Consider the following 26,994-nt stretch of genomic DNA (forward strand, 5'->3'; position numbering starts at 1 on the left):
GCCAGTATGCCTTTTATATAACAACTGCTTTGTCTGTTCTAGCTACAGGCTCCCTAAAAGGAGCTTTCCAGAGGAAAAATACACTTCTGAAGTGTGTGCTGAAGTCTTATCCTGTTCTTTGGACATAATTAATTAACATAGCCTGCATGTAGTCATAGTAAAAATCGTGTTCATGGCAACTGTCAGATACAACTTAGAAAAACTGGAGGAAAAATTCAAATGAAAGAGTCACTGTTAGAATAACTTTAATTTATCTTGCATTGTACAGAAGTCTATGAATGGATTAAAAAGCACCTCCTTTCCCATCATATTTCTCTGATAGTTGGTAAAATATATTCAATGAGCAAATGTATGTGAACAGCTTCAGGATCTGCATCTTGCAAGGATTTCACAGACCAATCAATCAAAAGCCAAATATCTTGGTAGCTCTTACAACCTTGTTTAATACAATGGTAAATCCACGCCGATTGTAAACCTGTCCAGTCATATCTCCCCAGAACACTTTGCAAAATCCAGTGTCGATTAGCAAACTAGTTAGCTTTGGCACGGAGCTGTGCTCTCTTGCCTGTGACAGCCTGAAAACCAGTTTTGATGCTGGCAACGGAGCAGCGAGAATGGCAGGTCTCACACTGCAAGAAGTATAATCTGGTGTCTTTCTGCAGGATTGTGTCCGGTGACCGACATGTATGACAAGTAACATACTCCTCTGGAGAAAAGAAATGAAGTTGTAATTGAAAGGTATTGCATTAAGACATCACTAGAAAAGGCATCTATCCACCAGGAAATGCTACCTGAGTCTTAAAACATGACAGCTTTACCAAGCTTTTGCAGCAGCTGAGGCATGTCCTACAAGTTACATGCGGTTAGTAAGCTACTGGTCATGTTTTGCCTGCCTTGAGCGCTCACACCAATGCTATAAAAAGTGGTTCCAATTAAAATCTTTTACTAGCTGCAGATGCCTGAAACCTGAAATTGATACATTTCAGGCTGAGGCAGCATTTCCAGAACTTATCATTTCTTAGAGAGGCAATGCTAAAAAAAGTCAGATCTGCATAGAAAGGATTGACAATAGAACTAGGGAAGATTACCTCCTGAAGCATCCTTAGAACTGTAGTCTATGCATTTTATTAGTAAAATAACCACATACAACATCGGTTAGTCAAGAGGGGTTTCAGCACCCCTCATCAGCCCTTTGCCAAGGCAAGTGAGTCACTAAGACTGGCAGGAAGCAATGCTGCAATATTCTCACTAGCTTTTACTCCATATCATTGGTCTATGGATAGAGCCAAACCAATGCCTCTCCCGTCAACTTCTTTATTGCTTTCAGGAACAAGCAATCTATAAACACACTCGGTCACATATTCTTTAGTATCCCCAGCGATGTAGGATTATCCAGGACATAAAAAAAAGTGACCAGCATTGGGCCAAGATTATTCATTTATGTTTTTCTCCCCCACGCCATGTACAATTTGCAGATAGGTACCTAAGTGTATCACAAGAAGATATATGAATCAATACAGGCGTAATTTCCAATACAGAACTACTTCCATGTAAATGACATTGTACTGAATTGTAATGGGCATAAGACACTGAGAACTTTAAATGTACAAGTCTAAGGCTACGTCTAAACTACCCTCGTCTTCCGAAAAAGAGATATGTAAATTAGGCATGAATTTGCTTATCTTCTTCAGATTCCTTTTTCGGAAGAGGTTTTTTCAAAAGAAAAAAAAAGCAGTCCAGGTGGGCTTTTTTGCCCCCCCCCCCAAATCCTTTCGAGAACACCCTGTAAGCCTCATTTTTTTATGAATAAGGGTTCTTTCGAAAAGGGGCGGGCTGTGCAAAAAACCCCATTTAAACTGCCTTTTTCCCCTAAAAAACACAGCCAAAAACGGGATCAGAAGAAGATATGCAAATTCATGCTTAATTTGCGTATCTTCTTTCGGAAGCCAAGGGTAGTCTAGACGTAGCCTGAGTAAGGATAAAAAGGAATTATCTAAAGATAACAGAGATGCTAGTAAGACAAACTTGATAGTGAGAAGAGAAAGAGTAAGAGAAACTTGATAGTACTTACTGATGTATCTTCTCAAAACATTTTCTATTTGCTTTTGTTGGAATCTTCCTTTGATTACAAGTTGGTTGTTACCATCTATTGAGCCACTACATTTAAAAGAACAAGTAATTCAGTAAAGTGCAAATCAGAACCACAGAACAAGTTGTAAAGAAAGGACAAGAAGATCTGAAACACACGATTGCTTTTATTAAACAGCATTAGGCCCAAATCTAGCAGCAACATTTAATCTGTCTGTGCAAAAGAAACTGCTGAAAGATTTCAATAATGATCCAGGAACCATCTTCATCTGAACATAACTTAATGCAGTAATTATTGTGAAGACAACAACTTAATTGGCACCCCACAAATCCCAAAAATATAGTCATGCTCTTCAATGGTTAAGTGAATGTAGTACTTGTGCTGATTTGACAAACAGCCACCACAACGTGGTTGGGACGTAGTCTGTAAGGCTACATCTAAACTACATCCCTCTTTTGAAAGATCCTGTATGCCTCAAAAAATGAGGTCTTTCGAAAAAGGGTTCCCCCCCCCCGAAAGAACCACGTCTAGATGGCGATTTCACTTTCAAAATATCCTCTCGAAAGAACGCTGTGACACGATTATGCAAATGAAGCATGGGATATTTAAATCCCCCTTTTCATTTGCACTTTCGATCTGCCTAATTTACATCACTCTTTCGAAAGACGGATGTAGTTTAGACATGCCCTAATAGTGTTGTAAATGCAAAAAGCACACACATTTTCTAGCCATGCTGATACAGAAAAGAAAGAATTTTAACAGTGGTCTTTCAAACCAAGTTTTAGTGTAAGATTAGTTTGAGATAAAGGGAGCTCGATCCCTGAATACACATTTCATAACTAGGCTATTCAGTTCTCTGTATATTAGGGATGTCAATGGTTAACTTGTTAACCGGGGCTGCATCATCAGCAGGGGAAGGGGAAGAAAGGGAGAATAAACTCAAGGCTTAACTGGTTATCAGATTTTATATCCCTACTGTGTATCTGCAGATAATAGTCCTTAAATCAACCCATGCTTGTCTTTTGTAGTCAGCAAACCACCACTATGTAATCTGAAAACTAGTAATACTACTAGTCATGCAGAATCCATTCATAGTGTTTTTAATACTGTGATGGATGGTGTATGAACTGCCCTGTACCTACCAGACCAATTTAACCCCACACAGCATAGATGCTCTTGAAAGGCAAGGAAAGAGTTATTTACCATGTAGCATCTCCATTCTCACCATTAGAGGAATAAAAGCATGCCCACTTATGTACATGAGGACCTGACTCAAAGCACTCTTGACTAAGGCAAATCTCTCCCCCCTTTTTGGTCTGAGTACAAGCCACTTACCTTGTGCCCAATTCAGCCAACAAAAACGCCAGGAGATGTTTTGGCTGACGATGCAATCTAAAAGTGAAAGGAAAGCTATTTTTATCCTCCACCTTTCAAAAGTTGGTATTAAAAAAAAAAACAACAAAACCCCCAACAATTTATAAGGACCTCTCAGAACAGCAAGCCTGTTTACAAGGTGCAGGAACAAACAGGGCTATGATTTTCATATCTGGAATAGAGCTATGAGAATTAGAACCGTCAGCCTATCTTCAATACTTGGAAAGAAACTTTTAGGCTTTTGACAAAGTCCCATGGACATTCTAAGCAAGCTAAGGAAATACAGTATAAATTAAGATACTAGAGCAGGCATGTCCAAAGTCCGGCCCGCGGGCCAATTGCGGCCCGTGTTCCGGTTTAATACGGCCCCCCAGGTAATTTGGCAATATCTATCTTTTATGGCCCCCAACGAATCCATATGTATTGAGATGAATACATTGTAAAATCTCAGTTAATGTCAGTTGGTCTAAATCAGTTATAAATATATTTGGACACAACATGTATACTTGGTGTTATGTTCCTGTTCATATTTTTTGAACTTAAAAGTTGACAGACAACCTTTATTACCAATAACATGTAATGTACTTTACAATGTTCCTGACATATATTTCAGCTTCCTGGATTTTTTTTTCATCTGGCCTTCAGATATGAAAGGCAGAGTGATTTAACACCTGTTTAGATTTGTCATCCATGTGACGAAATGAAAAGTATGCCGTTTGCAATAAACTTTGCATAAAATAGTTAATTTGCATTTAATTTTAATGGTTCAAAGAATGTCGGGCAAAATGGTCGGCCCTCACGCTTGTTCACTTCATCAAATCTGGCCCTCTTTGAAAAAAGTTTGGGCACCCCTGTACTAGAGGGTCGGTGCACAATTGGTTGAGAGGCCGTACTCAAAGATCAGATATCCGGTTTGCCATAAAACTGGGACAGCACATCTAGTGGAGTCCCACAGGGATCAGTCCTGGATCCTGTACTGTTCAATAGTTTCATTAATGATGCCAAGCTGGCACGGACTAACACCGTTTTGGAGGATAGGATTCAAGTTGATTTGGACAAACTCAAGAGTTGGTCTGAAATCAACAAGATGAAATTCCATAAAAAGTCAGGTGTACTGCTCTGAACCTAGATAGGAAAAAAATCAAACGTACAATGATAAAAAGGGGAATAACTAGCTAAGCTGTAGTACTCCTGACAAGGATTTGAGGGCTACACATTGCGGATCACAAATCGAATAAGTCAACGTTAATCAATTGCAAAAACATCAACAAGGGTTGTAAAAGGTCGGTTACCCTGTAAGCATGCTGCTAAGGCTAATGCTTATCTGGTAACCTATTACCTGAAAGGCTGGAGCAGCCCTCCGCAGTGCCCTTGGCCCCTCTCCCCTGAAGCCCTTCTGGTCTCTTCCAGAGCAGCAACCCTAGCAATGCAGCACCCCCCTCCCCCCCCAGAGTGCCTTTCCGCCCTATAGTGCGGCAGTGTGGCTGGAGCAACGTCACACCCAGGGAGGGCCGGGCTGGAGGAGCCAGACGCCAGCTGGGAGTCCCCACCGCCCTCCACGGTTAACCAGTTAAACAATTACAATTATACTGTTAAATCAGTAACTTTCTTAATGGATAGTCACACCCCAAGTATCAACAGTAGGACTGTACATAAAATGCAGAAGATAATTTTTTCCTAATCTACTCAGTACCCATGAGATAGAGTACCTCTGTCATGTATCATTTTTAGTGATTAATAGGTCATTTAATATAGTTTTTACAAATCCGTGCAATGAAGCAATTATTAACTGTGTACAATAGGAAGGCTACAGTATTTCCTTCTCTGTCTCTAACAGGTCTTCAAAGCCACGAAACTTACAATTTACAGATATCTGTAAAGTTGACAAATGATGTTTTCTTGGTTCCTACTCTTACAACCTGTGGTGGTTTCATGACAAATTTTCTTTTCTCACCAGCTACCATGTCTGGATTCTTTTCCCGCATTATGTTAAATACTCGATTCAGCAACTGCAGAAACAAATATGTTTACAGCAACATGTGCAGGGTGGATTAAAAAAAAACCAACTATTGAAAACAAAAAACTACAAAAAAAATGTTTAAATCGGATTTTTTTTAAATTAATAAAAGACTAAATTTCTCATTTAAAAATATTTACAATTAAACCTCATCACAAATATGCTACACATATACTTACAGTCTCATAAAAATGAAGCAACAGCTCTAGTCTATACAGCCTAACTACAACAAGGAGCAGCCAGTTGCTTTGTTTGGCACTGCTCCCTGCAGGGGCAGGTGCGGGCTGGATCAAAAGGCCTGGCAGGCCTGATTCAGCTCACCGGCCATATCTTGCCAGTCCCTGATTTATGGCTTTTTACAACAATCTATAACCTACTCTCACACAACCCAGATTTCCCTCTCCCATGCTCCTGTCCTCATGACTGGACAGGTGTTAACAAGCCACTTTTCCTTGAATGGTCTTTGAAACAGACGTTCACCACTTGTATTCAAAACAATCTGTTCCACCCCCTATTTGGCCATGACACTCTGCGGTTATGTCTACATTGCACACTACAACTGTGCTGCTTTTAAGGCCGTACATATAACCGCTCTCCTGCCAGCAAAATAAACCCACCCTCCAACAAGTAGAGATAGCTTTGCTGGTAAGTGTCTCTTGCCAACAAAACGCTGGCTGCACCAGCACTTCTCACTGGTAAAACTTTGGCCACTCACGGATGTGATTTTTCCATACCTTTGACAAAAGTTTTACCAACAAAAGTGCAGTGTAGAGAGCCTGAGTATACTTCCCACACCCAAAGAACACTCTGTGTAAGCTAAAAAGCTTGTTTCTTTTATCAACAGAAGTTGATCCAAAGATCTCACATTGTGTGTCTCTAATATCCCGGGACCAACAAAGCTACAACACTGCATATAAAAACACTTAAAATGTAAGTCAGTTAACTAAGTGCGCAAGCTTTTAATATGTGGGGACAAATCCCATAATTTGATCCACACGAATCCTTGTGTGTATGTGGACCACCAATGAAGTCAGCAGTGAAGCACGGGTATCTTCCCAGATGCATCTGAGTGCCACATCAGGCTCTTATTTTATACGTAAGCAATTTTGTGTTTTTTTGATCACATGTACCTAAGGATTAAGTTAGAAACATACACATGGACACGAAATGTATTAGCATTTGCATCACTGGACCTGGGAAATATTTGGAAAAGATTTTAACTTTACCTCATCATACGTGTAGTCCCTTTCTGACCCTGCCCATGCGGGTCCAGTATGAAAACTAAAAGTAATTCCGTCATCTTTTTTGCTGTCTTCATCCTCCAGAGCTGTAGAAAAAGAAAGGTATCTGAGGTTCATGATGCACAAGTTGTTAAAAAAAGGTGGAAATGCTGCTAGAAACAGCATTAGCACTGTGTCTAACAGCATGTGTACCAGATTCCCAAGAAATGGGTGTTGTGAACTGAAGTTTTCCTCCATACATGTACTGATACGACCAGAATAGAAAAAGACCATATGGCTCTACCATTGAGATATTACTTTCCATTATAAAATATAGTAGCAAACATCCCAAATCAAGAAGATCGCATTTTACCTGGAAAAAGTCTGTGCCTATTTAGGCAATACGTATACTTCATTTGCAAGATTACCCACTTTCAACAGCCACACCAGCCAGGAATTGAACTCTTGGTAAGTTGGCTGTACTTTTACCTTCATCCTTTTCCAACATCTCATCCTCATCTGGAAACTTTACATTCTTCTTCTTTTTCTTTTTGTTGCCAAGCATGATATCAAGGTCATCTTCTGGTTCCACTGCCTCTTGCACATCACTTTCAATCTTTAAATCCTACACAAATTAAAAAAAAAAATAATAATCAGGCAGAACACGACTGACACCTAACATAGCATGCTGGAAATGAGACAGAACGTCCTTTGCAGTCGTTTGAAGGAGCAAGCTAGATTATGCAGCAGACAGATGACCAACGTTCCCTTGCTAGTTACAGTACCGAGATGGAATTTGGGGCCAGACTTTTAACCACAATTTTGCATGCAGAGCTGAGGTGCACCTTCTGGTGCATATACACAAATCAAGGACTGCAGGTGTAAAAGTCTAGCCTTGATATTTTTAAGAATGGGGAAATTTTTTATTCTTCTGGATTGCCAAACAATTTAGCCAACATGGGGTCATGTGACCAACTACAGCCATTCCCTACTGGTCTCCCCTGCGAGATCTGTGTAGTATAGGGTAAAACACACAAAAGATCAGATTTCATAGAGAGAGACCAGATTTCACAGTCCGCCTTTTTTAATGGCTGTGAATTTATTACGGGTCTAATTATGCATCATTTAACAGTGACTCTCTGGATGGATGACAGACTGCCCTGGAATTCCTGAACTGACAATCTTAAAAGAATGGAAGAGATGGGGACACAGGACAATGGCACAGGTGGATGAGGAAAGTCGGAATTTCTAGTAAGCCCAACTGGATTTAATTACACAAACTAGGTCATCTCTATAAACGGACCTTTATACCCTCTTCTGTTTCCTCTATATCAAACATCTTTTTTGTTTTCTTCTTCTTTTTCTTTTGGTTGAAGAAGTTTAAGTCATCCAGGTCATCGGAAGCATCTAAACTCCACAAAATTGAAAGAAAGACCAGGATTAGCAAGACTGTTACCAGTTTAGACATTAAGGGTATATCTATACGTCAACGATAGCCCGGGCTTGAGCTTGAACTCTAGTTGCAACCCCTTCCCTCTTAGCCTCTGCACTGCAGTTGCACTGACTCAGGGCTTGGACCCATGGTCCTAGGACCGCTTAGGTCTGGAGGGTCTGAGCGTGAGTTAAGCCAGGACCCTGGGTATGAATCTTATTTACTTCTGGGAGACTTCTGCACCAAAAAACCAAAATTCTACAAATGTGTCAAAATAATGCAATACAATCATACCAGTTCCACTTATTTTGGTAATTTATTAAAACTACCATACAGGGGGGAAAAAAAATCAAAATAACTGTTCAACTTTTCTTAAACACATAAAAGTTAATTTACAAATGCTTGGTAAGAAAGACCAGTTATAATCTTGGATTTAAATTTAAATTACGATACTTTTGTTTTCGTGTTTGGTGTTCTATAACTTAGAGCTTCAATTCTAATTAAGGATGTAAAGTAGTAGTTGACTACCCAATAAGCAGGACACATTTTTAAAGGGAAGCCGGCAGGAGGGGAAGCTGGCTGAAACCCATGGCCTGTTGAAATGCATCCTAGAATATTCAAGGAGCTGACAGAGGAGGTATCTGAGCCATTAGCTATCAGCTTAGAAAAGTCATGGAAGTCGGGAGAGATTCCAGAAAACTGGAAAAAGGGCAAATATAGTGCCCATGTATAAAAAGGGGACCCAGAAAACTATGAGCCAGTCAGCTTAACTTCTGAGCCAGGAAAGACAATGGAGAAAATAATTAAGGAATCCATCTGTAAACATCTGGAAAATAATGTGATCGGTAACAGCCAGCATGGATTGTAAAGACCAAATCATGTCAAACCAATCTGATGGCTTTCTTTGATAGGATAACAAGTGTTGTGGATAAGGGGAAAGCAGTGGACCCAGTATACCTAACTTTAGTAAAGCATTTGATATGGTATCACATGACCTTATCACTACACTAGGGAAATATAACCTAGATGTGGCTACTATAAGGTGGATGCACAACTGACTAGATAACCAGTATCAGAGTTATTAATGGTTCACAGTCATGTCCTTCCAGTCTAACAAGTGGGGCTCTGCAGGTATCAAAACTGATTCTGGTTCTGATCAATATCTTCAAAGATTTAGATATTAGCACAGAAAGTACGCTTATTAAGTTCACAGATGATACCAAGCTGATAGGCTTGCAAATACTTTGGAGGATAGGGTTATAATTCAAAATGGTATGGACAAACTGGAGAACTGGTCTAAAGTAAATAGGATAATGTTTAATAAGGATAAATGCAAAATACTCCACTAAGGAAGGAACAATCCGTTTCACACATACAGAATGGGAAGTGATTGTCTAGGAAGGAGTACTGCAGAAAGGGACCTAGGTGTCATAGTGGACCACAAGCTAAATAGGACTTAACAGTGGTACGCTGTTTTTTGGGGGGGAGGGGGAAGAGCACGAACACGATTCTGGGATGCATAAATTGAAATGTTGTAAGACATGAGATGATGAAAAGTCTTCCGCTCTACTCTGTGTTGATGAGGCTGCAATTGGAGTATTGTGTCCAGTTCTGGGCACATTTCAAGAAAGATGTGGAGAAAATTGGAGGGGGTACAAAGAAGAGCAATAAAAAGGATTAAAAGTCTAGAGAACATCACCTATGAGGGAAGACTGAAGAACTGGGTTTGTTTAGATTGAAAGAGAGAAGACTAAGAGGGGAAATGATAGTTTTCAAACACCTCCTTATAACATGCCTTTAGAAAAGAGAAAATTTGTTCTCCTTGACCTCTAATGATAGGACTAGAAGCAATGGGCTTAAATTGTGGCAAGGGAGGTTTAAGTTGAACATTAGGACTTCCTGTCAGGGTGATTAAACACTGAAAAAGATTGCCTAGGGAGGTTGCAGAATCTCCATTACTAGAGATATTTAAGAGCAGGTTAGATGATCTAGATCAGGGTTTCCCAACCTATGGGTCGGGACCCAAACATGGGTTGCCATTACATTTCAAAAGGGTCACCAGGTGTCTCCCCAGGTGGCTCTTAAGGAGCCAGTCACACATTTTTTTAAATTGCCCTGGGTCATCAAGTCTTCTTGAATTGTCAAAATGGGTCCTTATCTGGGAAAGGTTGAGAATCGCTGATCTAGAGGGTGCTCGGTCTTGCTGTGAGGGCAGGGGACTGTCCTGATGACCTCTCAAGGTTCCTTCCAGTCCTAGTACTCCAGGATTTCCTCCTCACCAAGTTCCAGAGCCGCCTCCTCTCACAGGTGCCGTAGGAACCTGAGGTGGGGGGAGTGGAAGGAGTCAAAGGCAGCCTTACACTCAACCTCCAGGGATGTGTCCCTTCCAGTCCTAGTATTCTATTATTCGATGTCCCCGGAATAAAAAGGCCATCATCCTCACGCCCTGTGACTGCTGAACAGGGGTTGTGACATGCCACTTTCCCTCATCTTCCCCTGAAGCTTCTGCCCTGAACTCCATTTCTGTCCCCTCTGCCTTATGTTCCTTAAATAAAAATGCATGATTTCTCAAGAACAGTATCTTTATTTCTTGTGTTGCATGGTGGGTGGAGATTACACAGTAGCACACTTAATGCAGGGGGTACCTCGTTAAGAGCAACAAGAATTACTGTCATATCACGGTCTGGAAAAAAAAAAGGTTTTGTGAATGGCCCAAAGCCTCCCAGTGCTCTCCTTACTGCTCTGGCGTCTACAGGCACACTACCAGGGAGCTTCCTGGGTTTGCAATGGAGAGCAAGCTGGCAGGAAGTCACGTTTTCCCACAATGCACTATAGTTTTAGAATTAGAGCAGCCATATTTCAGAGGGCGGGGGACCTGCGCGCTAGGGACTCTGGGATATGGCAACCATAATTCAGGTCTGCATGTTTCAGTGCACATGCCAGATCCTTAGGTTTGAGCACTGGTTAGCAAAGGCTTAAGATGGGGTTAAAATACAATGGAGCTGTTCAAGCCTAAGATTCCTTAATATGGGTCAGCTAAATCAAGTCCAGCTAGCCTGGGGCTTAAATTGCAGAGCAGATGTACCCTAAGTATTAAGGAATAGATATGAATACTCAAAAACATACCTGTGAGAGACTAAAGGGGACACCCACTCCCTTGCTAGAGGATGTTGGGAAGGTCAAGTCTTTAACAGGGTTCAAGAAAGAACCAGAATGGGCAGGAACAGTGTCCCTAGCCTCCACTTGGCAGAAGCTGGGAACGGGCAACGGGATGATCACTTGACGATTACCTGTTCCGTTTGTTCCCCAAGGCACCGGGCATTGGCCACTTTTGGAAGACAGGATTGTGGGCTAGATAGCCTTTGGTCTGACCCAGTATGCCCATTTGTATGATCTAGGCTAGGGTAACTAGCCATGGGGGGAAATCGTTAGATTAGTAGTTACAAGTACTACACATACTTCAGATTACTGCAATAATATGCGTGTAGCATACAGTCATACTTTCCTATTTAGTTTAAAAATCTTCCCTGCTGCTGCTCCCTACACAAGGCAAAACTGACACCATAAGGAAATGTGTGCTTTTAACAGAGAAACTTGACTACATAAAAAAATAAAGTGGAAAAGAGATAAAACTGTCTTTTAAATCATCTTGGGTGTTAAGAGTCAGGTTAATTTTACAGACAAATATCATTTTCATGTCCTGTTAGTTTACGTAATGCTTGACTGAAGTACCAAGTGATCTGTTTGTTTGCAGGACCCCATGCCAAGCCAACAGATCCGTCCCAGCAGGAGCCTCGCTCCCCTCTTCTTCCACAGTGGCGTTCAGAGGCACATGGCCCCCACAGTTGGCTACTCTGAGCTAGGGATGTAAAATCCCGTTTAGTTAGTTAACTGGTTAAACATTAACTGAATAAAATGAGTGAGTGTGTCTGAAAGCAGAATTCTTGTAAATTAAGATGAAGAAGTCATCTGAAGAAGCGGGCTGTACCCACAAGAGCTCTGATACCATCTACATATTTTGTTAGTCTAAGGTGTTGCTAGACTATTCATTGTCTTAAGTTTTTCCAACTGGAAGTTATGTTCTGAAACTGCCAACTGAAATGTTTCACTATACCTTTCTTCCTACTGTCCTCTTCATCAGCTTCTATATCTTTGTCCTCTGTTGGTTCTGGCTCCACTTCTTTAGTTTCTGTCAACTGTGTCTCTTCTGTTTGAGTGTCTCCTCCTTCTTCATCGAGCATGAAGGGCTTCTTCTTTTTCTTCTTCTTCTTGCTCATAGTGGGATCAAAAATCATCTGTAAAAAGTGAACTATTCATTAGCAACATTAATTTACCCATTATTTAATTTGCTACAATAGCACCAGCAGACTTTAGGCAGGTTAGACATTTTATAGCTCTCTTTTCAACTAACTCAACAATCCTCAGGCTCTAGTCCCAAGAGGGAGTTTGTCTAGACTATAACTCATGGTTCTGTTTTAACTTGAATTAGCATGCTCTAATTGTCATCTAATATAATTGCAAGCGATTGTTTAGAAACATGATAAATGTTGGTCCCAGGACACATCTCTAAATTTACTCTTTGCTCTAGTACTAAGGCTCTTTCATTTTGTTCACACTAGTAAAATTTTTCAAAATTTAACACTGGTTCAGTCAGGGTAGATTAAGTTAAATCAGAATTTAAATCCCCATGTGGAAAGCCACAATTTAAATAGATTTTAATCAATTCCAATTATTCTTCTGTTATTTTCTACAATAAGATGAATTGTCATTGTATGATATAACCATAAGATATGGTGATTTATATCTAAATAAAGCCTTTATACTAGTTTTGGAACATCATTTTTGCTACCCCATGAGGAGATACATGATGAGGTCTCCTGGAGTCAGAGGCTGGTCCCAATGCCTGTGATATCTTTCCTAGTCCTTTGCACCCTGTAGCACAACCCCTGCATCTCCCACAGATCAAGCCCTTAATACAGAACATTGCATGATGGTGCCATATTTACAGAGCTTGACCTCAAAAATTAGAAGCAGAGGAACATCTCTCTTTATACAGAAAGACGGATGGGGACTCAGATTCAGCATACAGTAAAACTCCAATTGTCCAGCATCCAGTGGTCCGGCACTCCCGATAGTCTGGCACCAACTGGAACCCAGAAGTGCTCCGGCCAGCCAGACAATTGGAGCTGCTCCGTGCGCTTCCCCAAGTCCTCCGCTGCCGCTGCTGAAACTGACCAGCAGGGGACTTGGGGAAGCTGCAGAGCAGAGCAGCTGGGGTGCTGTCGGGCGCCAAGCAGGGGGGTGAGGGGCGGTGCTGCGGGACCAACCAAGCAGCACCCCAGCTGCTTTGCTCCACAGCTTCCCCAAGTACACCACTGCTGAAACTGACGAGCGGCAGACTTGGGGAAGCTGGGGTGCTGCCCGGTTGGTGCCGCAGCACCGCCCCTCACCCCCCTGCTCAGGGATAACTACTGCGGTCTGGGGGGGTGGGGAGCCCGCTCCCCTCCCCTCCCAGAAACTCTCAGCGGTGGCGCGAGGCTTCCCCCACCTTCCTGCAAGACGGCGGAGGGTTTGCCCCTCGCCTCGCCGTTCCCTGCCCACCCCTCAGATGCAGTGCGGGTTCCGGCAGACCTGTCACAGCCCCCCTACCGGAGTACCTCCCGATACTCTGGCATATCCAATAATCCAGCACCACCTAGGTCCCAAAGATGCCAGATTATTGGAAGTCTACTGTATTTATTATTTCAGTGTTACGTTATTATAAGTAGTTTAGGCTTTAACATAGTTTGTATCAAATCCTGATTTCATTGTAATGTAAACAAAATAAAAAATCCAATGTAAATGAAAAAAAAATTCTATTTCATCAACCCTAACTTCAGCTAAATAAGTATTACAGTTGGGAACCATAGGACATACTGGCCACCAGCTGCATTTCCATTTTTCAGCATATTATTATTAAAGATTTAGAGCATGTCAACATTAGAAATGCAGTACAGCTGCATAGTGTACACACTACAACAAAGGAAGGGAGTTTTCCTTCACTGTTTTAGACAGACTGTGTTTTAGACACAGATCAGGCCTTGGTCTGAGAAAGGTTGAGCACCCCATTAAATTTAACCTGTGTCAAAGGCTAGAATTTTTTTTCCCAAAAAATATCCAAATAGGAGATAAAGGACTGCATTATTCACTACCCAGGTAACCTGTTATTTCTTTTCTTCAGCTTCAATTACTGCAGCAGCAAGGCTGTTACTAAGGGTATGCCTACAATGCAATGTAAGACCAGTGTTAGTGGGACTTGACCAGCTGACCTGTTAGGGAACCTCAGCATCTTCATTATATTTTAACACTGTGTTAAGATTTCTCTAACCCATGCTTGAGTCCAAGGCTCAGGCAACCACCCTGCAGTGCACAGACCTGAGTCAAGTAATCATATCCTAGATTCCCACTGTCAAGGACCCTGTTCCCAGCCTGAAATGTGACCACTCTAGCCCTACTATTAGGGTGCACTGTGGGAAAACTTTACGGCCTGTCCTGCACATTACCAGGAAGCTAGTGTTTCCCTTAAGGTAGCGGTTCCCAACCTTTTCCAGATGGGGACCCATTTTGACAATTCAGGAAGACTTGGTGACCCAGGGCAATTTAAAAAAAATATGAGAATGGCCCACCTGGGGAGACACCTGGCAACCCTTTTGAAATGTAATGGCGACCCATATTTGGGTCCCGACCCATAGGTTGGGAAACCCTGCCTGAAGCTATACAGCTTCCCATTCAACTCCATGCAGGGGCACAGGGCTGCAGCAGGGAGAGATGAAGCTGAACTGAAGGTGCCTAGACTGGTAACAGGGTGCCCCATCCTGCTACCCCCAGCATGGAGCTGTCAAAGGAGCCTCTACTTGCCAGCACCAGCACCGAACTTCCGCAGCCAAGGAAAAGAGGCCCCTCTTCACCATCAGCCAAGTAAGCGAGAGTACCAACCCTCTGCCCCACCTTGAGCCCCTCCAGAACCCCAAAGCCCTCATCCCTGGCCCCACCCTGAGACTGCAGAGCCCAACGGGCTCTTAATACACTTAAAAGGCAGAACCAAAGCAGGGTTAGCTCCCAGGCTGGGCACTAACTCCGCTGTGATTCCCCTGCTTTTTGACTAGTCAATGGGAAATCCATCGGCCAATTGATTAAATTTAACATCTCTAGCGCACAACAGTTTGGAATCAACTTTGACAGTTACGTTAAGCCCAAATTTCCTCATTTTTGATCAACTGTATGACCAGCTGAGAAGAGGGAAGGTGTTCTGCATAGAAAACATTCCATAGTTCTAGAGTTGGTGAATACAAACATAATGCTGGTTTTAGGATTATGTCTTATGACTCATTTTAATGAGGATGACGCAAGACAGAGGCAAACCACTTGTAGCTTCTCAGATATTAAAAATGCAGATGAGATGAAAAGTAGGTCAATCTGTGATTGCTGGGTAGCAGAAGCATAAAATTGCTCACCTCACCCAACAAAAAACACCACCATTTATTTTAAAGTAACACACTTGTTACATTTTAATGGAGAAATCAGCAGAGCTTAACAGTTTGTTCTGCTCAGAACGCAACCTTTATGAGCAAATCTTTTAGTCAAAGAAGTGCTAACCATGTTGCTAAAGTTGAATATAAAGCTGTACAACAAGCCCAGATGCAAATTTAAGCACAAGTTATTTCTGTGGACATACTAAAATGTTTGCCATCTAAACAGAACTAGAATTATTTTAACAGCAATAGTTGTGCTGAAGAAAAAGATAGCTACACTTTTACTTGAACTATTAAGTTGCTTAGTCCCAGTACACAATAGCAGTCAGTATTCTAAAACAGTGATACCATCTGAAAGATGGGGAATGCATGGGACAGGATATAGTTTGTTATTTTAAATAACTACTGAATCCACCTTGACAGTAAGCAGCACAAGCGTTAAACTGTTTAAGAGGTGTAATTTAGACATTATCAGAACAAGCCTCAAATACCCAGTATAAAAGGAACCTTTGCAGAACCATGCACATGCATAATACACAGAGCAGATTACTATGGTATTTACAAACAGGACTTCTTTTTCATGAGCATCGAAATATGTTTATCTTGTATTTTAAAAAATTTAAATGCTATCAGGATACACAGAATGCGGATAACAATCAAGAATCAAAAGTTCAATCGTAGTTTAGAGTAATACACTTCTGTAGCAATCAGCTGAAAGGTTTAAAAGTACTCAGCAAAATAAGGTAGATTTTCAATATGATCCACTGAGAAAAAAGTAACCTGAACAGTAAATCCCATGAATTATTTATGTCTGCAACCTTAACTCTGTCTTCTTGTGAACCTCCATTAAAACAGAAGGCCAAACTCAGCCCTTTCCTGTTTTGTTTTGCCTAGCCAAAAACCTCTCATCTCCAGTCCTAGGGATTCCTATCATATGGGAGATTCTGCAGTAGGCGTCCACAAGGGGGAGCTGCTATAGGTATGCTGACCATACATCCCATTTTTTCCCAGGACAGTCATTTTTAAATACTGTGTCCTGGTTTCCCCATCAAGCAATTAAGTGTCCTGGATTTACAGGCCAGGGGTGGGGGCGTGGTGCAAATACACCCCACAATGGTCCTCCTGTCCCATGTGAGCAGCATCTTTCCTGTGGGCCAGCAGCACCTCAACCTCCTGCACCAGCTGCCCTAAATCTAGGAAGGCCGCAGACGCCAGCAGTCGTAGATGCCACGGGAACGCTGGCGTCCACGAGGGGGAGTGTAGGGAACTCTGATGTCAGCATGTTTGAATGAGGTAATGCGCCAGTCAAAGAGCAGGGGCTATAGTCCCACCCTTCTCTATGGGCGGGGCCGTGAATAGGAAGAGGTGATTGCTGCACATGCGGCCTTGCGCTAAGCCAGCCGAGCCACTTGTGACTAATGCGTGCAAGTGTGTGTGCCGCAGCACTCTGGCTAGGAGCAGGGACCAGGTGTGGTGCCTTTGGCACTTGTAAGTTCATGCTGGAGCAAGCTTCCTGCACTAATGCGGCACGCACTGCATGGCATTGGGCACGTGCACATTTAGCAAGGGGCTCGCAGTGAGAGTGGTTGTCACCTCAGGAGTTTGTTTTCTTTTATTAAAAATGGGGGTTGGAGCCTGCAGGGAGAAGCCTGAAGACACTCCCAGATGCATGCTGCAGAGCAACTTCCTGGTCAGAAAACCTATTACAAGCCCTTCCAGCACTCTCCCTCCTGACCAGACACCCTACCTCCAGTCCATTCCCGCACCCCCCCTCCTCGCCAGACACCCTACGGCCAGCCCGCTCTTGCACCCTCCCTCTCTCCTTGCCAGACACCCTATGGCCAGCCTGCTCTTGCACCTTCCCTCTCTCCTCACCAGACACCCTACAGCCAGCCCGCTCTTGCACCCTACCCCTGGCCAGACACCTACCCCCAGCCTGCTCCTGATCCCTCCACCTGGCCAGACACCCTGGACCCAGCCTAGTTCAGCACCCCACCTCCCTCCCAGATCCTGCACCCCATCCCTATCCCACACACTAAGCCCCTCATTTTTGTCCGTACCCCAGAGCCTAAAGGGGTCCATAAAATCCACTTACTCCAGAAACCCAGAAAAGTAAACGCAGATTATGGGAATCCCTAAACATCAGTTTACATTGAGCCACAGGCCAAAAAGACTGAGAATCACTGAAGTAGAGGCACCCCTGGCCTCTCCTTCTCCCTCCCCCCAAGAGACTGCCCTGGGCTCCCTGCTGCTCCACAAAAGCCCACAGAGCGATCAGGTCTGATTCCAGAGCAGAGAAATCACCATGTCACTCCAGTGTGGATGATGGACAGACTTTTGTGAGTCTTCCTCGTCCAAGCAGTTGATGATTTAAAAAGCTCTTGCACCCTCCTTACCAGACACCCTACTGCCAGCCCACTCTAGCATCATTCCCTCCCTCAAAGCCACACCCGAGACCACGTGAGACAGGACGTATTGTCTCTCAACAGAGGGGGTTTTCATGACTTGTCCCTTATATTTTTGAAGGGTGACTAAAGGTTAACTAGATCTTCTCTGGTATATCAACAGATTGTTTTGGGCCCAACTCTAGCTTAAAGTTTAAATTGAATCAGGCCCTTTGTAAGCAGGTTAGGAAGTGGTCTCATTTGGCAATTATTATTAGGTATTATTTACATAATATAGGCATTGCCATCATATACATTTCTCAGTAGCTTTACATATAAAATAGCCCAGGCCTATGCATCTCCATGGGAAATGTAGGTCACACTGGGGCTGCAGCCAACTCCCAGCCCCCTTCGGAGCAGCCTCTGTTCCCAGCAGGCTGGACTCCCCATGGAGAGAGGCTGTTCTGGACACTGGCGCAGTCCCTGCCTGCGGGACCCCACAGACAGGGGCTGCTCCAGACAAGAGCAATCCCTGTCTGCTGAAGGCCCTCGGCTGGGCTGGAACAGCCCCCTACCTGAAGCAGATGGGGAGCTGCTCCAGTCCCCTCTGGTTACCAGTTATTTGGAACAGCTAAGCATCACCCATTAAGATCACTAAGGAAGTTGTCCCATGAAATTGTGGGATAGTTCTGGATGATTCCCAGGCCCTGGGTTAAATGGAGCTGCATCTACACTGCAAAGTAATAGGTCTCTAATCCTGGATCTCATCTTGAATCAAGGTTGGCCCCCAGCCCTGCAGTGTCATGGGGACCCTAGGTGTGGACCTTGGGTTAATGCAATTGCAGTACAGTTGCATGTGTGGGGAGGCTCCTATGGGGCCAAAACCTATCCCTATTGATAGAGGATGGTGGGAGGAATCCTGAGGGGAAGTGGGGAGGTCATGTTACCCTTTACTTCCAGCCATGTGTCCATTGTGACCCTGAAAACACTAACCCCGGGGGCTGTACTTCCTGTGGCAGGTGGGCACAGCTAACCAGATCAGGGGCGTGGCTAATGTGTTCCTATTTTTGGTTCAGAAAATATGGTCACCGTAGCTATAGGCAGTTTGAATTTGCGGTGATGAGCACCTAAGATTTCAACCAAGCTAATCCCATTATGCTAGGCCCTGTACAAACAAAAAATAACCAGCTTGGTTCCATGGACCTTACATTCTTTCCTTATGCTGCTGTAGTTACCAACTCCTCTATTATTTTCTACCTCATTTATCCTCCCATTCCATTCCCTCAAAGGCTTTCAACCATATTAATCCTTCTAATTCATTCAATCCATCTCCCTCTCCTCTGTTCTATCCCACATATATCTTCTCACCTTCTTCACACAAAAGATTACAAGTCTCTGAACCTTCAAAACCAGAGAAAACAAAATCTAATTAGCAACAACAGAAAAAGTGAGGGTCCCATTGTCTAAAGGCAACTCTCAGGTAGGAGAATCTTATCCCCAAACCGCAGGGAATGCAGTACATATTGGGATTCCTATGACAGTGCTGTCATTAGACCCCATGCCATCTGGCTGATATGAAGAGCATCCTATGCCATTCTCTCTCTCTACTGTTCCTGCCTCCCAACACAGAGAGAGTGGACTAGTACCCTATGATTTCATCACATGCCAACTGCTTCAACTGGGCCATGTGCCTTGAGCTCTCCATCCCTTTGAACAGCTCCAGTGCTTGCCTCTGCTGCTTGCTTCCTCTCTCCCTCTCCCCAGGACTCTGAATAGCACAAGTTTAAACAGACTTGCAACTGGGGAGTTTTCATTTTGTTGCACCATAAAAAAGCTTTAAATTGCAATACAGGCACTAAAGCTGCCCTAAACTCAGACAGCCAGATTTACACTCAGGTCACATTTAAATAGCTTCCAAGTTCCATGCATATTTATAATTTTACATAAATAACTTTAAAATCATTTTGATAGAAAGTAGAGAACTATTTGATCTCTGATGGAGAGTCACCTTCATCTACAGGGAGCATCAGGGCAAGTTTCATGCATGCTGCTTTGCTAGGGCTAACCTGGATGGTGTCTATGGCCAGTATAGCTCTGGCCTCCATCAACCTATCATTTAGTGCAAACCATGGTGACAAGTGTGTGGTAGAAGACCTCAATATGAAATGAGCATAAAGGTATCACATGTAGACTGGATGGTAGATTCAAACTGGTGAAAGGTTCTACAACTCTTTGGTAGTGCTCTAGGTCATCCAGGCCCAAATAAGAACGACTGACAAACCTACAAAAACAAGCTTCCTTTCAAAAATAGTAATGGGTCACAACTATTTTTGTGACAGCAATGGAATGCTTAGCATCAGGATTCCTGGGTCCTACTCCTGGTTCTGGGAATAGGATCTAGTATTTAGAGCTGTGGTTACACCCAGACTAGTTAACCATATGCATTTGGTACACTGCTTATAAGAGGCAGAGAGGATAAGACTTAGCTCTGTATACTGGAGTCTTGAGTTATACTACCAGATGTGGAGATAAGATAACTAAGAAGGGTATTTGTAAAAACAAAGGAATGATAGCTGCCTATCTCCTAAAGCAGTGGTCTCCAACCTTTTTACACCCAAGATCACTTTTTAAGTTTCAGAACAGGCGAAGATCTACCACCCCGCCCCTTCCTTGAAGCCCCACCCTCTCTATTCTCCTGCCCATCACTTGCTATCCCCAGCCCTTATACACTGTTAAACAATTTATTTTTAAATTATGCAATATATAAAATTAAAATCACATGTTTATAGTTATGAAATAAATGGTCTGTTTTTAATACATGCTATTTAAATGTCAAATGAAGCATTTACAATTCTACATTTTGTTCTCTGATATTTTGTAAATCTAAAATCAAGTATTGATAATTATTTATTTTTTCTTCCAATAACAAAGTCTGTGTGTGACACCTGTGACTGAACAGTATCTGCCAGAGTCTTGAAGTCTGCGTTGTAGTCTGAGATTGCTACTCGTATACAGTCCATCAGACGGGCATCTGTGATCCTGCGCTCAGCCTGGGAAGCTTGCTCCAGCACAGCTGGAGCTAGACACAGCCTCCCTGGGCTGAGCACAGGGCAGCAGGGCTGGAGGGAAGAGAAGTGGCCGCCCAGCCAGCTGCCCATGGCTCTCAGCCAGGGTGCACCAAGCTCCACGTGGGCAGGTGCAGAGGAGAAGCCGCCGATCAGCTGGGGCGCGGGGCAGCCGCTTTCAGCTGAAAGCCACAGTCAGCTTGCTGGAGTGTTTCAGCCCTCCCAACCTCCCAGCTCCCACCATTCCTCGCAGCTATTCACCTGTGTTGTTGCTTGGTGAGTAGCTGCTCCTCAAATGAGGAAATCTAACGTAAATGTACCGTGCAGGCGCGCAGTTCAGAGAGGGCTCAAGAGCTACTCTTAGAGCCCCTGAGATCTACCGGTAGATCGCGATCTACTGGTTGGTGACCACGGTCCTAAAGTAAGGATGTGAGGCCGTGGTCAGTAACAAGGGTTGTGAACTACACAGAAATATTAACAGCCCTCAGTGGAAATGGCAAGACCAAAACCCACTGCCTCCTGGCTTCCAGCCCAGTGCACCTTCCCCACAGGCCAAAACATAGGATTTCTCAGTTTCCCCTTCCCCCAACGATGTAAGCATTTATGACAGAATTGCCAAGTGAATGTGTGATGTAGGATGTGGCCACCTGTCAATTCTGCAGCTGGAAGATTCTCTTTGGAGCCACAACTGGATAGTTACATGTTCACAAATGATAGTTTAGACTCTGCAAATGTGATGCAAGTTGCATCACATCTACATGATTCTTTCATGCAATAGGTTAGCTGGAATTTTTAATATCCTGATACTGCTCGCACATGGAAACAATGAAACTAACTAAACACATCAGAGTGCTTTTAAAGGCATACATTACAAAATGAAAAAATATATCTAACTTCCACTTAGTAAACTTAGGAGCTAATTCCAAGTGTAGGCAAGACCTATTCGAAGCATTGGTGTAATGCAGGGGGCTTCAATGGTCATTTGCCCCCTGCTTACATCAATTAGAAACCAGTAAATTCAGGAGTATTTTGAGTAGGAAGCTAGCCTTGACTGGAGACAGGGGCTGCAGTACGAGTGAATCACCATCCAATCAACAGTAGCTTATTAACCTATTTTTTTTAAAGCAGACGAGACACACAAACTGAGTTGCACACTAACATCCTCCTAGTGTGACTAGTTATAGTGACATAAAAAGTATCTTATATAAGCAGGGGATGACAAACCGTGGCGAAATCCACTCGCCAGCCCCGCATTGCACATGAATGGGGTGACTGGCTGAAATCTACTCGGCATGGGCAAGTAGATACACTGATTTGTCGAGCCCGCTATAAAAGTACAGGCTGAACCTCTAAAATCCTGGAATCCCTAATCTGGCAACATCTGTGGTCTGGAAAGACCATGCACATTGCTGGACCAGAGAGCTCGAGCTGGCCTGGTTCAGGGGTGTACTGGTGGTGGGGAGAGCAGCCCTGGCAGTAGCAGGGCAGGCAGCAGGGAGTACAGTCCCACCATGCAGCACTGCCCCAGTGTAGCTGGCCAGCACAGCAGGGGCTGGCTGCACAGCACAGCTGGGAGTGGTAGCCCCGCCCAGAGGTAGTAGGGCAGGCACCAGAGAGTGCAGCCCAGGACTGCAGCAAGAGCACAGCCCCAGCCGGATATATTTAAATGTACCTTTACACAAGAATAACTGTATCCACACAAGAGATTGTATTGGTATAATTATACTGGTTAAAAAAAGTTATCCCCCTACCCAAAGTAATTATATCAGTAGAAACACAGCATAAAGACCAAGCCTAAATAGATGTTAAGTATAAAAAAGGGGGATGATTAAGGTACTGATTAATGGAGAGTCCATCCCCCCCACGCACCTATTGCAACCCCTGTCCACAAATGAAGGTTCCCCGCTTTCCCTCCCGGGAAACAAATCGAGAAAGAACAGAACAGAACACATGTTATTCTTTCATGTTAACTGATGCAAACAGGAGCACCACCGCGTTCGTCCAGGCTCTCATTTTCCTCAGTTAACAGTGAAGAACTGACGGCGCTTTCTGACAAGTGAAACCAGCTTTGTTTGGACCACAAGCCACAGAAGGCCTTTCTCCCCTCCCCCATTTTTGGAGGGACAAGCCCTGGGACACGTGTCATAAGGCTCAAACCCGGACCCGCCGCTGGGGTGGGTGGGAGCAGCGCTCGACCCCAGAGCTGTGAACGCCCTTGTCAATCGCTGCAACAGACCCAATGACGGGGCAAGGGTCCAGCTAGAGACACGGGCCAGCCAGGCGCGTGCCCGTTTGTTAGGGACCCCCCCGCGCGCGCACACACACTCTCCCCCCCCCCCCGGAAAGGAGACGGAAAAGGGTTTTCACCACCTCAAGGAGGAGCCCCGCCCCCAGCCGGGGGGGTCCAGGCAGGCCCCCCCCCGAGCAGGCCTCAAGCCTCCATTCCCGGCTGCCCGCACGGGAGACAAGCGCAGCCCCCGCCCCCCGCAGGGCCGCGCGGAACGGCCGGCGCCCGGCTCCCCACATGGCGGCGGCGCAGGCCCCAGGCCCGGCTCCCCACATGGCGCAGGCCGCGAGCCCCTCACCTCGTCTCCCGACATGGCTGCGGGCTGGGCTGGCGCAGCGCGCGCTACGGAAGAGGAGAAGGGTCAGGCGCCGAAGACGGTCGCTGCTCGGACGCCGCTCGCGGAGCCGGGCGCCTCTCGAAGGGGCTGCAGCCGCCGCGCTCGGCTCTCTTGCATCAGCGCCCAGCGCAAGCCGAGTCCCGGATGTACACAGGCGCAGCACGCGCCCCAGCCCCAGGCGCAAGGGTTCTCGGGAGTTGTAGTTCCCGTGGCGCGCATGCGTGCGGGGCTGGGCGGCGTGGCTGGGAGGCAGGCGACGGGGCGTGTCTGGGCAGCGGGCTGCGGGACCCTGGCAGAGGGGGCGGGCGAGGGGCAATGGGGGGCTGGCAGCCTGCCTGTTCCTGTCCCGCAACAGCGCTGCGATGTGCACAGCCTGTGCCACGCTTGTGAACTGTCACATGCAGTCATCTCCGCTGCAATCTCTGCGGGGGGGCTCAGCACCCCCCCAACACCCCCCACAGCCCCGTCTCTGCGGGGGGCTCAGCACCCCCCCAACACCCCCCACAGCCCCGTCTCTGCGGGGGGCTCAACACCCCCCCAACACCCCCCAACCCCGTCTCTGCGGGGGGGCTCAGCACACCCCCAACACCCCCCAACCCCGTCTCTGCGGGGGGGCTCAGCACCCCCCCAACACCCCCCACACCCCGTCTCTGCGGGGGGGCTCAGCACCCCCCCAACACCCCCCACAGCCCCGTCTCTGCGGGGGGGCTCAGCACACCCCCAACACCCCCCAACCCCGTCTCTGCGGGGGGGCTCAGCACCCCCCCAACACCCCCCACACCCCATCTCTGCGGGGGGGCTCAGCACCCCCCCAACACCCCCCACAGCCCCATCTCTGCGGGGGGGCTCAGCACCCCCCCAACACCCCCCACACCCCGTCTCTGCGGGGGGGCTCAGCACACCCCCAACACCCCCCACAGCCCCGTCTCTGCGGGGGGGCTCAGCACACCCCCAACACCCCCCAACCCCGTCTCTGCGGGGGGGCTCAGCACCCCCCCAACACCCCCCACACCCCGTCTCTGCGGGGGGGCTCAGCACCCCCCCAACACCCCCCCACAGCCCCATCTCTGCGAGGGCTCCCCAAACTGCCCCCCACCACAGCCCCGTCTCTGCGAGGGCTCCCCAAACCCCCCCCACCACAGCCCCGTCTCTGTGAGGGCTCCCCAAACTCCCCCCCACCACAGCACCCCCCCAACACCCCCCCACAGCCCCATCTCTGCGAGGGCTCCCCAAACCCCCCCCCACCACAGCCCCGTCTCTGTGAGGGCTCCCCAAACTCCCCCCCCACCACAGCCCCATCTCTGCGAGGGCTCCCCAAACTGCCCCCCACCACAGCCCTGTCTCTGCGAGGGCTCCCCAAACCACCCCCACCACAGCCCCGTCTCTGTGTGAGATCTCAGGCCCTGCCCTCACCCCATTACTCCTTGTTATAAAGGAGGATTTAAGTGTAAAATGTTCGTAAACTGCCAGTCAGGAGAGAAGCGTCACCAATGGGAAACACTTAGTTTACCCGTGGACACCAGAAAAAACATTGTAGACCATCAGTAGACAAAAGACTTTACTTCCACCGCAGCCATGAAACAGAAATTCATGTGGATTGCCCCCACAGCTCAAACTCATTGGACAAGAGACTACAAATCTCTGATAAGAAAAAACTATGCTACTGGGATTTGAGGGGAAGTGATTACTAAACATAAGCAACAGATTCCCTGTAATTCATCTGAGTCTCACTAACGGACACGTACAGCTTGCTTATTGCAGACGTTTCTACTAGGGATGTGAAGGGTTTACTGGTTCCCAATAACTGATGGGGGCTGGAGCAGTTTGGTGCATACATTCACCTCCCACTTTGCCATCATGTAGCAGGCCAGGGATGATGCTGTGTGCAGCAGAGCTGTGTTGCTATTGTTATGTCCTTAAACTCCTACTGGCCTCTTGAGATACTGCTTGAAGTCATCTGGGTTGAATGAGCATGAGCAAGCCCATGCGGCCTCCGGCTTGCCTGGATCCGGCTCCAAGGCTCGGGGTCCCCTCTTAACATTGGGGAGCTCACACCTACTGAGGGACTAGAGCACACAAAATCTACTAGCCTGGTTCCCACTAGGTGCTGATATGCGAGGGGCAGGTGGGGAGTGTCTTTCTCTTTCTCAGTCGGGGGCCACGTCTGTGAGGGTTTGGGGGAATTTTTGGTTTCTCACTTGTGTGCAGCCTCTGACAGATTTTTCCGTGGGTCAGCGGCCTCCAGCCTATAAAAGGTTCCCTACCCCTGGCCTAGAGGCAAGAAGCCAGAGGATTCCATGAGGCCCCCTTGGTTGTGGGGGAAGGGTGGAGTGGAAATGTTCTATGGGAGAAAGAAAGACTATTTTGCATGTGTGCCCAGGAAAAAGACTGCACTAGATACTGCTAGACTGGAGTTGGCGGAGAGCGCTGTGGATTCAAACTCACAAGTTTCTCCGGGGAAGGTGAAGGCCTGTACACCAAGAAGCAATGAATCTCACCAGACTGGAGTTCCAGACAACAGCCACCATCACTCCACCAGACTAGCACATCTCAGCTCTACGAGAAGGCCTCATTGTGGAGGAGGGACTGTGCAAATGTTTAACAATTGTTGTTGAATTCCCTTCACTGCCCCGTCCACGCTTTAACTCATTGGTCTGTACTCATTCCCCAGCCTAACATTATCTTATGTGAGTTATTTCAAAACTCCTCCGTGTGTAAGTGGATTTTGTTATGAGGACTTCCAGACCCAATTAAACAAAGAGAGTCAAGCCCAACCCCAAGACGACTAGGTGAGTCTGCGACCTAAGGATGTTGACCAGCGCCTGTGTCCAGCATTACATTGGGATGGGTTAATCTGCTTCACTGACTTGAGGTCATCGTGCTCAGCCTGGCATAGGACTGAGCCCAGAGTGATTTTAGGCATGACTGATGGCTGTTCATTTAAAGTTTCTGGCAGCAGTGTGATTTTTAAGTTGCTGTCCCTTTATAAAGAATTCAGTGATGTTAGAGCTGAATGTTTTCTTCTTATATCCTTTTTAAGGATCATAAAAACAACATATGGCTGTAGACTAAGCACAAAGGATTGCTGCCTTTTGCAAACCTCTTTGAAGGTAAGGAGTGAGGTAACTTAGACCGTCAGTTCTACCTGGCTATCCACCCAAGATCACTGCTAGAAACAACTAAGACTACAGTGGGGAAAGGAATCGGGCCCAGGCTGTCGAGTGTGTGAAGTGTCGAGTGTGTGAAGGTACTTAGAACAACTTTTAGGATGGGATATT

General features: G+C 45.7%; 1 protein-coding gene across 1 annotated transcript; it reads right to left on the reverse strand.

The window, feature by feature from the left end:
- Window positions 1–228: 228 nt before the first annotated feature.
- EIF2S2 (eukaryotic translation initiation factor 2 subunit beta) lies at window positions 229–23,875 on the reverse strand. Its single transcript, XM_075901520.1, has 9 exons — window positions 23,678–23,875; window positions 12,247–12,427; window positions 8,004–8,107; window positions 7,190–7,325; window positions 6,707–6,807; window positions 5,324–5,472; window positions 3,425–3,481; window positions 2,072–2,157; window positions 229–706 (listed from the first exon to the last, which is right to left on the reverse strand). Exons 1-9 carry the CDS (start codon window positions 23,690–23,692, stop codon window positions 531–533), a joined length of 1,005 nt encoding a protein of 334 aa, XP_075757635.1. The 5' UTR covers window positions 23,693–23,875; the 3' UTR covers window positions 229–530.
- Window positions 23,876–26,994: the final 3,119 nt, after the last annotated feature.

Source organism: Pelodiscus sinensis, chromosome 18 (genome assembly GCF_049634645.1).
Source record: "Pelodiscus sinensis isolate JC-2024 chromosome 18, ASM4963464v1, whole genome shotgun sequence".
In the NCBI taxonomy this organism is placed as follows: Eukaryota; Metazoa; Chordata; order Testudines; family Trionychidae; genus Pelodiscus; species Pelodiscus sinensis.